This window comes from Populus trichocarpa, chromosome 3, assembly GCF_000002775.5.
Source record: "Populus trichocarpa isolate Nisqually-1 chromosome 3, P.trichocarpa_v4.1, whole genome shotgun sequence".
Lineage (NCBI taxonomy): Eukaryota > Viridiplantae > Streptophyta > Magnoliopsida > Malpighiales > Salicaceae > Populus > Populus trichocarpa.
The window spans coordinates 9,123,186-9,137,363 of NC_037287.2; the positions used below are offsets into that span (position 1 = coordinate 9,123,186).

General features: G+C 29.8%; 2 protein-coding genes across 5 annotated transcripts; one reads left to right on the forward strand and one right to left on the reverse strand.

Annotated features, from left to right (window-relative positions):
- The first annotated feature begins 4,557 nt into the window (after positions 1-4,557).
- LOC7478356 (uncharacterized protein At5g02240) lies at positions 4,558-7,435 on the forward strand. The gene is made up of 9 exons (XM_024597080.2): positions 4,558-4,797; positions 4,888-4,974; positions 5,092-5,150; positions 5,234-5,329; positions 5,444-5,521; positions 6,470-6,532; positions 6,622-6,795; positions 6,930-7,025; positions 7,189-7,435. The coding sequence occupies exons 1-9, from the start codon at positions 4,620-4,622 to the stop codon at positions 7,270-7,272; spliced, it is 915 nt and encodes a 304-aa protein (XP_024452848.1). The 5' UTR covers positions 4,558-4,619; the 3' UTR covers positions 7,273-7,435.
- A 4,817-nt stretch (positions 7,436-12,252) lies between these two features.
- LOC7475701 (protein ELF4-LIKE 4) lies at positions 12,253-14,126 on the reverse strand. 4 transcript variants are annotated; one of them, XM_024597917.2, is made up of 2 exons: positions 14,048-14,126; positions 12,253-12,821 (listed from the first exon to the last, which is right to left on the reverse strand). In XM_024597917.2, exon 2 carries the CDS (start codon positions 12,781-12,783, stop codon positions 12,439-12,441), a length of 345 nt encoding a protein of 114 aa, XP_024453685.1. In that variant the 5' UTR covers positions 12,784-12,821; positions 14,048-14,126; the 3' UTR covers positions 12,253-12,438. The 4 variants fall into 4 exon arrangements, with proteins under 4 accessions (XP_024453685.1, XP_002303249.1, XP_052306939.1 ...); XM_002303213.4 differs by lacking the exon at positions 14,048-14,126 and adding an exon at positions 13,769-14,041; XM_052450979.1 differs by lacking the exon at positions 14,048-14,126 and adding an exon at positions 13,151-13,740.
- Positions 14,127-14,178: the final 52 nt, after the last annotated feature.

Consider the following 14,178-nt stretch of genomic DNA (forward strand, 5'->3'; position numbering starts at 1 on the left):
TAATAGAGATCAAATCTAAAAAATAAAAAAAATAAAAGATGAAGAAATTAAAATAATAATAATTAACATTTCATAAATTATTTCAAATAAAATAAGTAACAATCAAAAAAATGAGGACCAAATTTGATACATAAAAAATTTCAATAAAAAAATGATAAGGGAAAAGCAAATAACAATTATAAAAATAAGGACCAAAGTTAATATAAAAATTAAATTTTAAGAGATGAAATTGAAAAATAAATATTCAAAACAAAATATATATAACAATCAAAAGTTTGAGAACCAAATTTGATATAATCAGCAAATAATATGACATTTCTAAATTTTTTACAACTTCCGGAAAGTGTTTTCCGCCCAAATTTTTCAGGAAAACAATTTCCTGAAAACCAAACTAAATTTTTCTTTGACTGGAAAGTGTTTTCCGTTGACCAACTTTTCTAATGGCAAACAAACATAGAAAAGTTTGGAAAGTAGTTTCCTGGAAAATGAATTACAGGAAACAAATATAGCCTTAAAATATTTATGGGGTTTGTTTTTTTTTTTCTCTTTCTTTTTTTTTCTTCATTTTATGGGGTTTGTTTTGAGTAAAATAATTAGAAGAAATTTTCTATTTTTTCCAGAAATACTGTTCATATAAAATATTTTATAATTAATTTATAAATTTGATTATTTAATAAAAAATATCTCAATTTAATAAATTTTTGTTTCAATTATCATCACTCCACTACTTTATTGCCACTATTATTACCTACACCATATCATCTTAGAATTATCATTTCATCTTCGTCACTTTTAATATTATTATCATCATTTATTACTCTACTTATAATAATATTTTTTCAGTACTTTTATAATATCTCACATTAGAAGCGAGCATCTAAAGTCAGCGTCTTATTAGTAGTGGTGGTTGCTAACATCTTTAGACGCATTTTGGGACCATGCGTGGTTGCAAAGAACAAATCCATGAAGATGGTAAGGCCCAAAATGGACAATATCTGGCAAGTTGAGCCGGACTATTACAACTCTTACTTTATCTCCAAATTTATTTTTTTATTATTATTACTATCACCTTATCATCATTATTATCTAATAATCTTATTCTATAATTATTTTATTTTTCACACCATTAATTATATGCACGATTTTTTTCCATTACAAAACAAATGTCTCCTAGCATGAAAAAAAAATCACCTACATGCAACATTGCAACTAGAGAACATGGTTTTTAAACCACGTACGATCCTAAGATTGTTATGCCTTAATTATATAATAGGAGTATCTCCAACCCCGTCAATTATCTTATGAATATATTTTCCCAATAATTTCAATTAAGAGCATCATTATGCCTTTTTATATAATAGAAATGCTTCCACAAACACCTTCATAATAGGGCACAATAAAACTTTACATGATAAAATATAAATAGCTTCATGAGAGAATTATTAATTGTTGAATCCATTGAAGTGTTGAGAAATATTTTATTATTTTCACAAAATATTTCTTGTGTGCTCACGAATAATACAGCATATTTCTCATAACTTTATCAAGAATTTATTACTTGTTGAATCCATTGAAGTGTCATTAAATAAGATATATTATTTTATTTATTAGAAACAAATCTCAAGTAAAAAAAATGTTGTATTGATATTTTAAAAATAAATAAATAAATTTGTGAACTAAAGTTAACTCTCTTGACCCAATCTCTAGTCTCAAGCTTAATAAATATAAAAAATACGATAAAAAAAAAATGCATGCAAGCTAGGTGTGTTGGCCAATCCATGCGCGTAACCTAAAAAATAGCTTAACCTAGTCAACTTGTCAATTCCACGACAACAAACATAAAATTTGGATAACTTATAAAATGAAAAGCAACAAAAAAAAAACAAGCATGAAGATCAATTCTAAAAAAAAATAATATAAAAGGATGCAATAAAAAAATAATTTTATAAAAAAACCTAAAAAAGACTAAAGTCAACTCATGTTAACCTTTTAAACCCATGACTCAATAAAAAAATATTAAAGGATAAAACATTATTTTTAAATAAACATAAGTAAAAAGAATGAGGGGAAAATTCGACATGAAAAAAATTAAAATCAAATTATGAGGGATGAAATTGAAACAAAATTTAATTAGTGGAAGAACTTAAGAATATCAAAAGAATAAAAATAAAATTTGATATAAAAAATTAATAAAATATAGTGATTAGGAACGAAATTAAAGAAAAAATCAATAAAATAAGATAAAAAATAAAATAAATAGCAATAAAAAAACTATTAAATATAAAATATAAATAGTAGGACACTCCATATATTTATTTATAAAAAATCTAATTGTTTTTAAATCAACTTGAGTAAAAAAAAAATGAAAGAAAAGATAAATAAGCTTATAGAAAAACAACTTTATTTTTGTTGCCTCGTAATTTAACCGTGCTTAGAAAATAAAAAGGTCTAAAAGACTCCCCGGTGAAGTTAATATTTATTTGCTAATTAAATCATTTAACTATTTATAGTAGAAATTAAAATTAAAATTTGTCTCTAATCAATTGACTAATAACTAACTAATGTGTCTAGCCGTAATGTTAGTGAATGTTTTATGAAGAGTCAAAGTGATGAAAGTACTCTTCATGATATAGTTATCAAATCACTAATATAACTATAATATAACAAGTTGAAGATAATTACGCCAAGGCATGCATCATGTTGTCTTTTAAAAAAAATAAAATGATACGTGTTGTTTATAAATTTAATCCGGTGCGTTTGCTTATAGTTTTGAAACTCAGCTTAGCAAGTCGAGTTAGAATTCGATCAATCCGAGACTGGAACCAGATTGAATTTAAAAAAAGTTAAGGAAATGAAAAATTCAGGGTGACTCGGTGACTCGGCAAGACTCGATAAAAAATCCGGTTGCAACTCGTTGATTTTTGTTTTTTTACTGAAACGATGTTGTTTTAATTTTTTTTTAAAAAAATTGATCTGGACGACCCGGAATCTGGATCTTGGATTGGACCGGTCACCAGACCGGGTTTAAAAACTATGATTTCATGCGAAATCTTAGTGGTATATTAAGCTAACCATTAAAACTCTAGATTACATTCCTTGCTTGAATAAGTACGAAAATAAAATATCATTGATAGTATATTTTAAACTTTAAAGTATGGTAGTATATTTTAAACCACACTAACAAAATAATCAAAGATTGGTTTTTATATTTTAAACATAAAAAATGTTCCCAACTTACCCAAACGATAACTTTTTATAAATAAATTAAGAATTTATTTGAAATTATTGTAGATGTTTTTTTTAAAATATTTTTTATTTGAAAATATTTAAAATAATAATTTTTTATTTTTTAAAATTTATTTTTAACTTCAGCACAATCTAAAAATATAAAAAAATTAATTTAAAGCTAAAAAAACTTTAAATGTTTTTAAAAATACAATTAAACTATAATACCAAACGACCTAAATAACCATTTATAAAAACCATTAATCATTGTTACCATTGGTCATCATGATTATATCATGTCATGCAATGCAACGCAAGAGTATGAAGTCTCCTTATGTTAATTGATTGAGAAAGACAGATATCTAAGAAATTAAAATTAATTGTCTACTCGTTTGTTTGCTGAAAAGTAATATTTTTTTAAAAGTAAATTTTGGAAAAATAAATTCCGAGAAAATAAATTATTTTTTGATGTTTGGTAGTGTAATAAAAAATAAATTAGAAAACACTTTCCAGTGTTTTGTTATGTCATGGAAAATAAGGTGGAAAATAATTTATTTTTCTTAAGTTTATCAAAATAATGAGGAATAAATCTTATAAATTAAAAAGTTGAATGAGAATGAAATTGAGAATGAAATTGAAAAAAAAATATAATTTCATAAATTATTTCAAATAAAATAAATAATAATCAAAATAATACAGATCAAATTTAAAAAATAAAAATAAATAAAAGATGAAGAAATTAAAATAATAATAATTAACATTTCATAAATTATTTCAAATAAAATAAGTAGTAATCAAAAGAATGAGGATCAAATTTGATACATAAAAAATTTTAATAAAAAAATGATAAGGGAAAAGCAAATAACAATTATAAAAATGACGACCAAAGTTAATATATAAATTAAATTTTAAGAGATGAAATTGAAAAATAAATATTAAAAACAAAATATATATAACAATCAAAAGTTTGAGGATCAAATTTGTATAATCAGCAAACAACATGACATTTCTAAATTTTTCACAATTTTCAAAAAGTGTTTTCTGCCCAAATTTTATAGGAAAACACTTTCCTGAAAACTAAGTCAAATTTTTCTTTAACTAGAAAGTATTTTCTGTTGACCAACTTTTTTAATAGCAAACAAACACAGAAAAATTTAAAAAATAATTTTTTAAAAAGTGAATTTTAGAAAAGAAATATAGCCATAAAGTTGAAAGGAAATTGAGTCCTGGGGGCATATTTAACAAATTCCTTGATTTGGGAAGCAAAGTGTACGGCCCTTCGAACTTTAGGAGGGTTTTGTGATGTAGCCATGCTGTAGTGTTATCTACTACTTTCAAGCGGGAATGGAAACGGTTGGACAAGAAAACAGCACAAGCTCTATAGTCTATCAAAAATGGCCACAGCTCTTCCTTCAACTGCTTTTTGCCAAACTTCTTTCACTTTCCCTTCTCAGAATCCATGCAAAGTTAAGAGTCCATCTCTCATATTCCGTACCAAAAGTCATGGTCTTATTCGTTGTTCAGCCAAGAAGAAAATAAGCTTCGTGGACCAAATTCTTGATTACATTGAAGGTACAGCATAATGTATGTCTGAGCAAGAAGCATTCCTTGGTGGTCAGATTCATAATTGAGAAATGACCGTGCCTCCTTGTTTAATTTCAGGGGGGCCCAAGTTAAGGAAATGGTACGGGGCACCTGATCTTCTGCCAAAAGATGGATCTGATACGGAAGATGAAGATGAATTGCCAGGTAATGCTTTGGTTATAGCAATATGTGGGTGCTTATATTTATGATTCTTTTCATGGTTTTTTCATTTCAATTGCTTTTCATTTGTTTTAAGAAATCTGGTCTCTTTTTCAAACACAGAAAAGAATGAAGTCAGAGACGCAGTTCTGGTCACAGATGGAGATAGCGAGATTGGTCAGGTGTGCTTCAGTCATAAATACTGATGTGGTTAAACAAGTGTTGATTACATTAATCTAAGCCTTGTGATATCTAGCTTATGTAGATGATAATATTGTCATTGATTGTAAAAAAAGCTCGAGTTAAAGCATTGGTGAAGGATAAGCGGACTGCCATGGAAGCTTTTGGAACTTATGTTGAGGTAGATGCATGCTAAACAGTGAGAATCTCATGTTCATTTATATATCTTTCTTAACTGGCTGATGATTTCATTTATCGACTTATCATGGTTCTTGTGTATCTGTCTGCGAGAAAGTCAATGGCAGGAGATGCAAGTAGCAAGCCATTCCTTAAGAAAGCTCTGAGAGGTGTTCGTGCAATTATCTGCCCAAATGTACGTTTTTATGGGAATTCTATGTTTTCTCCATTTAGTTCCCTCATTTTTCTGTTCAGTGACAATATAATTTCGCCAATAGAAATCTGACTTCTTCTCTTTATGTGTTTCTGTGCCGACTGTGATAGTATTGATTTGCAATTTACCATCGTAGCTGTTACCTTAGTGTTGAGCATATCCTCAATCAAATTAGAGCTCTTACTTATCTCTGCACTTTGCTCATTAAATAAATTTATCAGGAATCCGACATTAGTCACGCACTTCATAGTGTAAGGTGCGCTTCATCAATCCAACTGGGCTCGCTATGCAGATTATGATGTCGGCATCAATCTAGATGAGTGCGTTTTGAATTTCATGAGAATGTATGAATATCCTGTAATAGTTTCAAAAGAAGCTATTGATCAAGATGGTTGCGCTCCAGAGCACACCCTGTCAAATCTTTTTGAGTTAATTTGGCTTTGAAATCCTACTTCTAGGCATATGGTTTTGGATAGTTTTTCCTACTTTATTGAGGCCATATACAGTATTGAAATGGTTCAAATATTGGTGCAAACCAGCAGCCAAGTAACTGGACTGCCAGTCCACATCTCAGTGGGATGTCAATTGTCACCCACTCGCAGCGGATGAGCACGTGGGAATGAGACAGAAAGTTGGTGTTCAATCCTTGTACAGAACTGATATGTTTGTACGCAGGCACGCTCATATCTTAGCGTTCTTGTTGTTTACTTTTAACCATTTGTCTTTTCAGTACAGGCAGCCAAGCCGATAAAATTCTTCAGAAAATTAAGTTAATAGTGAAATCATTACAAGCTGGTATATACTTCTGTGTAAAATTATTAACATTTTATTAGATAAATAAAGGCAATCACTTGTAAATGACTCTCTATACTTCAAAGTATGCGTAGTAATGGGCTTCCCTGACTACATGTAAATGGCTTTCCATACCAGGAAGGCTTCCTGTCTAATGGTGGGGACTTGCAAGGTGTAAAACATGTAATCCTCTTGTCCCAGGTATCTCTCTTTCTGTCTCTCTTTCTCCCCGGGTCTAATTAGGAGAACACCATAATTTCCAATAATGTTGAGGTTTAATAAGGGTACAGTTATCTGTATATAGAGGTAGCGGTGGCATACAAGCTCTCATGAAAAACAATGCAAGAAAATTGGCTGAGAAAGATGAATCAACGCTCGTAGCCTCGGGAATTCCTTACACCATCATCAGAGTTGGCATGTTGCAAGATACACCTGGCGGCACACAAGGTTTCAGCTTTGAAAAGGTATTTTAGTTTCAACGAGGTAGCCTGATGTTTTTTTTTTTATGGATGAAGCACTGGCATGAATTTAGCCCATCAAAACCCTTACTGGATTTGGGCAAAAACGCTTACAAGTTGTGTAAAATTGATGATGACAGGGTAGTGCAGAGAAGGGGAGTCTTAGCAAAGAGGATGCTGCCTTCATCTGTGTGGAAGCTCTTGACGTCGTCCCTCAAATAGGGTTTACATTCGAGGTCGGTGAAATATGAAACTAGTCTATCCATTCATGAATCTTCCGTACAAGTCAAGGCTTGTTTACTGCATCCTTATTTATTTATTTATTCCGACCATGCCATTATCTTCCGATCTTCTCTTATTTATTTTAGCAACTGATTGTCTGCTTCATTCTATAAACAGGCGGTCAACGGAGAAGAGAAGGTTTCAGATTGGAAAGAGCGTTTAACCAGATTGATGGAGAAATCAGAGCAGCAGCATCCTTGATGTTTCTCAATTCAAGGCATGTAAACGTGTTCCTATTTCTTCATCTGCTCCCTCAGCTTAGAAACCCTGTATTTTACAAAGAACTGGCCATGGGTGACCTCTGTTGCCATGAACAATTTGAGCAGCTTAAAACTATCCATCAATCCTCAGTCCTTTTACACCATCATGTTCGTACTTCGCTTTCGAATATGACTTCTTTTACTTTTAATGAAGCTCAAAAATCGCACGTACTTGGTGTTGGGATCCTACTAGCCCACACCCACAAAGTACATCTTCAAGTTGAGCACTAGATGTCAGTGGGTTTTAGCCGCCGTACTCAGAGCGCCTGTGTAATGATGACCGTTGTTTTTTAAGTCTTTTTTTAGAAATATATTTTTAAAAATCAGTATAGGAAAACAATTTAAAAATAAAAAGAATAATGTAAAAAAATAAATTTTAATTTTTTTTTAAAAGTGGGATAGAAATGCTGTCCCAGGCCTGGTCAGCATTCAGATGTTGTCCCTAGAATACTACGGCTCCACCGTAGAGGCAGGAGGTACGGAAAGCACTCACTCTCTTCCACTTCTTTTAAACAGTGATCCAGCCCTGCACATCATCATACCGACATGCAGCGTACTGAAACATGGAAACTGTGTTCGACGGGGATATAATTTTTTTAATTAAAAATATATTAAGATAATATTTTTTAATATTATCGTTTAAAGATATTTAAAAATAAATAAAAAATACTTTAAAATCTAAAAATACCGAAAAAACCATTAGAATGCAGACACAAAAATCTGTCTTTAGGGACTGATGCCCTTTAGGCTTTAGGCTTCAACCCTACTTTCCGCGGAGAACATGTCAGAGTTTTTTTTTTCCTTTAATTTTTTAAACCAAAATCTTCTTGTCCATCCTTTTCCATGACACCTTGGAGATTCTCCATTTACTCGCACTACTCGTTGATTCAGATATTATTGTATTTGAGAGTGTGTTTATGTTTTTTAAAAATTTATTTAAAAATATATTAAAATAATATATTTTTATTTTTTAAAAATTATTTTTGACATCAATGTATCAAAATAATCTAAAAACACCAAAAAAATATTAATTTAAAATAAAAATAAATAAAAAAATTTAAATTTTTTCAAAAGTACTTTTAAAACACAGAAACTAGCAGGATTTTAATAGAATATACAAGGATAAATTATCACTAAGTCCCTGTTTTTTTTTTATTCCGGTATTTAAAAGTTTTGATCGAGCTGGATCAACTAATTAAAAAATAAAACCCTCTTAATAATAATATATTTTATTTATAAATCTTGAATTCAAACCTTGTTTAAAAAAAACCAACCACCAAACTACTTGAACTAACCACTTAATTTCTATTTGAAAACAAATTAATTAGTTCTTATAGGAAAAAAGAATAAAATAGTCATTTGACTGACCATGTTATAAAATGGTATTTTACTCAAAATATATTATTTTCTCCTCTACCTATCTATCCTTTTCTTTTCCTTTGCTATTTCTTAAAAAAAAAAACATGAAAAGGATTAAATTATAAATGGATTTAAGAATATGAAGATTAAATATATAATTTCAGAAAGCATGGAAACTAATTTATTAGTCCTACAAGAACTGAGTTATAGTTAACTCAGTACAATAAGTCTGCAAAATAAGCAAGCAGAGGAGGCCTTTCGATTTTACTTTGTACTTGGGTTGAAGACATGTCGTCGTGCAAGCTAGAGAAGGCTATGAAATAGCTACAAGACGCACAGTCTGTGTTTGGAAAATGATGATTTTTTAAAATGTTTTTTTTAATTAAAAATATATTAAAATATTTTTTTATATTTTTAATATCAACTTTAAATCAATTAAACAAATATTTTCTTAAACAAAAAGAAATTTTAAAAGCAGAACATACCATGCACAATGTCAAATGAGCAATTAATATAGGTGATAAAGAAAATAATATAAAATTATTTTGAAACATATATATATATATATATATTTGTGGATCTATATATAAGTAAGTAATTACAACTACAAACTAAAATAATATCATTTTTTACCATACTGTGTTATTGAACAGTGCTATATTTTATTTTTATTTTATCATCAAATCTTTTATTTTTTATTTTTATAATTTTATCCTCGTATATTATGCTAAGAATGTTTTATTTATTGAGATAGATTCTTTTTGCATTTCGTGAATGTGAAGTATTGGAGAAAATTTCAACCACTAATTAAAGATAAATTTTACAGAAATAAATTTAAGGTTATGGTTAAACAAATAATAAATTAAAAGAGTAAGTAGCAAGAGAAACAAAAAATAGAGAAAGCTCTTTGTTCAAAAGGTAAAAGAAACTTCCATTTTTCCCATGAAGTTTTAATTTATGCATTATTTGGTCTATGAAGTTTTAGGAATTTACTTTTTGATTTTAAAGTTTATTTTTTCACGTTTCAATCTATGAATTTTAAAATAAAAAAACAAAATTACTTGAAAAATAAAAGGATAAATGAAGGGGTTGGTTGGAAACATTCTCATTATGAAAATGACTAATCTTAATGTCAATGAGTTTGTTTTACAAAAACAAATTCTATGAAGATAGTTTGAATTTTACATCTTGCTAAAATTATATTTCAGAATCTAGAAAGGTTTTTTTATTCGGTTTAATTTTGAATTCTTAAACCGATTAGAAGGTTTGTTTTGGTAAAAATAGACTTAATAAGGTTTATATGATGTTTTTAAAATATTTACATGTGAACAAATTTGAAAAATAATATTTTTAATTCAAAATCTCATTTTCCAACTTTTCAAACACCAAATATTAATTATAGTTTGAACCAATAAACAATACATCATCTGCATAAATAAATAAATAAATAAATAAATAACATTTCATCTATCTTATTAAAAAAAATTAAACCATGCTATCCACTCTTTTTTGAATAAAAAAATAGAAAAATCCATGCACGCCTACTTGTTTTTTTTAGGCCAGGCATGGTGGCTTATCCTCCTAGGTTTAAGTGACAGAACTTTTTTTATACTGGCCTACAATTTTTTTTAAAATTCATTTTTAATACTTTTAAATAAAAGTCATTATAAATAAAATAATTTAAATGATAGTTATTATATATAAATCTAATATGCATTTTTTTAATAAAAAATATGCTCTTAAATATTCAATAAAAATAAAATATCTATTTTATTATTATAATTTTTTTTTAGATTAAGTATTTTTCCCCTTTTATCAAGTGCGAATTATCAAATCATGATTTTTTATTTTTTTAATCAAAATTTACCTTTAATAAGTTTTTATTTATAAAAAACAAAAATGATTTTTATAAAAATATTGTTGTAAGAAAAAATACAGAGTTTAGTTGAGTTTCAGTTAAAGAGATGCATTTTTTTTCTCCATAATTCAAATAATTAAAATTTTATCAAATATTTATCTTAAATGGCTTTAGTTTTTATTTAAAAACATCTTACCGGAAGAAAAAACACACGAATAAAAAAAGAAAAAATACATATTTTTTCTCCATAATTTAAGTTAAGTTGTGGTCTTCTTTTGTAAATATTTATTTTAATCACATCATAACTGATAAAAATAGATTTTCAAAACTTTCCCGTGACAGAGAAAAACTATTCCTGAAAGAAGCCGAGCCTAGTTGTGGTGTATAATTGAGCGAGCTGTATCAAATAATTGGGGAAATGACTAGATCCAAAGTGCCAAAATCAAGACCAAAAAACTACCCTTTTGCAGCAATCATAATTCATCCTCGTGTCCGTCTCAATCAAGAAAGCTAATAAATGATTCCACGAATCACATACAGAAACGCAAAGGTTAATGGGGTCCTCAAGAAAAGCACTTGTTATATCAAATTGATTGTCTGTTTCTGTCGCTGTTTGTGGTACAGTCATTAAGAAGACAGGAAGAACTGTGTAATGTAATGTAATGACATCACCAGCATGGGGTGTGAAAGTCTATTAACAAAATCAAAGCTTCAGAAGAGATTTTGATGAAAAGGGAATATATCTGTAAGGAAGAAGATAAGGACCTTTAGTAGTAAAAGATAAGCAAAGTTCTCCCAGCTCCACTGCTGAGAGAATCACTGGGCCCTTCAGCACCTGCTTGATTGATTACCTTTCTTCCTCTTGAAGTACTCATGTCTTCTCTTAAGCAACCCAAGGTAGCATCTTTCTTTTGATCTTAATTGATCTTTACGAAAACTGAAACTATCAAGGGATTGCTGTTAATGGGGACAAGGTAGTGGTCAAAAGAATAGTCATTACTCACCCAAAACATCAGATTCTATGCTTGATGTGCCTGATGCAAAACCAGATAGATATAAATAAATAAAGTTGCTTTCTGCAATTGTCCCAAAGGAACTATAATCCAAAAGGACAATAATGCTCAGGGTCACAACACAAGTGCCTGCTTCCACTTCCCCCACAACGTCAAAAAGGCTGGGAATAGTTTTCAGGTAGGAGCTTCAGGAGATGGGGTTTACGAAGTTCCAAGCAGCCTACCCCCACCCCCCCCACTACTCTCCACCCCAACAGGGAGTTGTAGACATCATGAGGAATCCTTTGACAAACATAGGAAAGAATAAAGGGGGTTTGGTGAAAGTTCCCATCAAAAGCAGATCAGTGGATATGATCAGCAAATTGTGATGATCATCATCAGTAAACAGACAAATCAGGTTTGGGCAGCTCTAACAACCTAAAAGATGAGTGGCCCTTTATCTTTTTAATTAACAGTTAATGATCAGATTATGGTCAATTAAACAATATAGTATCAAAACCAAAGTACAAATGAGGAATCCCACCACAGCACATCAATAAAGAACGAATAGAATATTAAATTAAATAGAAAAGAAATGTAACACATCAATCATTGTTAATTTAGACTTTCTATCACAGGTTTTTTTTTCTTAGTAATAAAAACCTACAGAATTAGAAAGGCCTCAGAAATACAAATGTAATCAAGATGCATATTTGAAATTAATTCAGCAAGATGATAACTTTATGTGAATTAGTTAAATTGTTATTACAATGGATATGCAAGAAATTAAACTGAAGCTTAAAGCCTCAAAATCAAGTTCTTTTCCTCTAACATCAAAATGTTCTTATTCTGCTATGAAAGCAAGTGGAGAATCTCCATGACAGCTCAGTTGAATCGATTACCCGGATCTAATTCTCTTCGAATTTGCCTTTCCATTGGACTTCAATATCCCGCTTGATTCACCCTCTGATGAAGGTTCCATTGACCTGGTGAAATTGCTCGAAAGATCAGCATAAAGATCCACCACCCTTCTAATGTTATTGTTTAGCTCCTTGATCAAACCAACATTTCGAGTCAGGTTGTCTGGGATCTTCGACTCGTGGTTTTGGTTTATTTCATTGATTAGCAACCTGTTTTGATCCAGAATGTCCTGGACTTGCACAAAACTCTTCTGGAATGTTTGCAAAACCTTACCATCTACTTGGTTTCCATTGCTTAAACCTGGAAATAAATCACCTTCCATCTCTATCTCTCCTCAATCGATCAAGACCAGTTTTTTTCCTACATAAAAAGAAACTCAGATAAATACCGGATAAAGGGAAAAAAATAGAATACAGAATCAAAAGGTTAGCTTTACCAAATTTGATATCCTCTACCTTGCAATTATTTTATCTTATCTCTCTGAACTTTTACAAAGAAAAATCACATAGACTACACGCAATATAAACCTATCAGGTAACAAAGCCTAATGCAATAATTGTGCTTGGTCTGAAGTGATCAGTATACACATTATTTTTTTTTGCCTTTTCCTTCATTTTCTCAACAACCAAGCACAGATGGACAAGACAAGGTATAAAGCAGAGATAAAAAAAGAGGAACAACAACCATACATGTATTACTACCACTCGCTTTATAACATTCAAAAGAGAGAAAAGAAAGCAAACTGCTCTTTCTTTTTTCCACAAAAAGGAACCTTTTCTCTAAAAACCCAATCCCAAGTTGAAGACCTTGTGTGGAGAATAACTGTAAACTATGAAAAACCCCAACAAAATCAGTCAATGCCAGATAAATTCCCATAAGCAAAAAGAAACAGTACTCTCACAAAAAAAAAAAAACAAGAAAAACATGAAAATGGATTGAGAAAAACAACAATACCAGATCAAATTAAATGAGAGAGTAAGAAAGAAAGATCTATATTTCCTGAAGTGGAAGAACAAAAGCAAAAGCCAAAGCCTCTAGGATACAACCAAGCAAAGATTATATTTACAATACTAAAAGAACAAAAAAACCCCAATGACTGATAACATTAAAGAGAAAATCTTCACGTTTTACACTTCAGTTCATATCTCATATTTTATGAGATAGACTGAAAAATGAAACCCGGAAGGCATAAAATTATCTTTCAGAAAATCTCTTAATTTTGAAACAGAAACACTGATAAGAAAGAAGAAGAAAAATAGATAAAAAAAATCTCATATTGACCGTCGTATATCGTTGACTCCACTTACCTTGAACAGAAGCAGGAACATTTTAGTGGGTTGGAGGTAGAGAGAGGAAAAATGAATTTTCTCACGAAAACACTGGATTTTGTGGAGAAAGATTGAACGAAAGGGGAATGGAACTTTTGTGGGATTTTGAAGAAAGGCACAGAAATTATGAAAACCGAAAAAAAAAAACAGAAAGAAAGATTTGATTGACAGAGAAATAAGAAAGAAATATTCAGAGAGAAGCACAGATATAACGATTTTGTTTTGTTGTTAGATTCTTTCTCTCTTCCTTCCTCTTACCTCGTTTATTTCACCAACAGTACTATCGTTTTTTTATTTTATTTTATTCTAGGCTGTAGGTTTTTATAGCCTGCGACACAACCAAACTTTAGTTTACTGCAAGGTTTAAATCTTAGCCGTCTATTTAAACC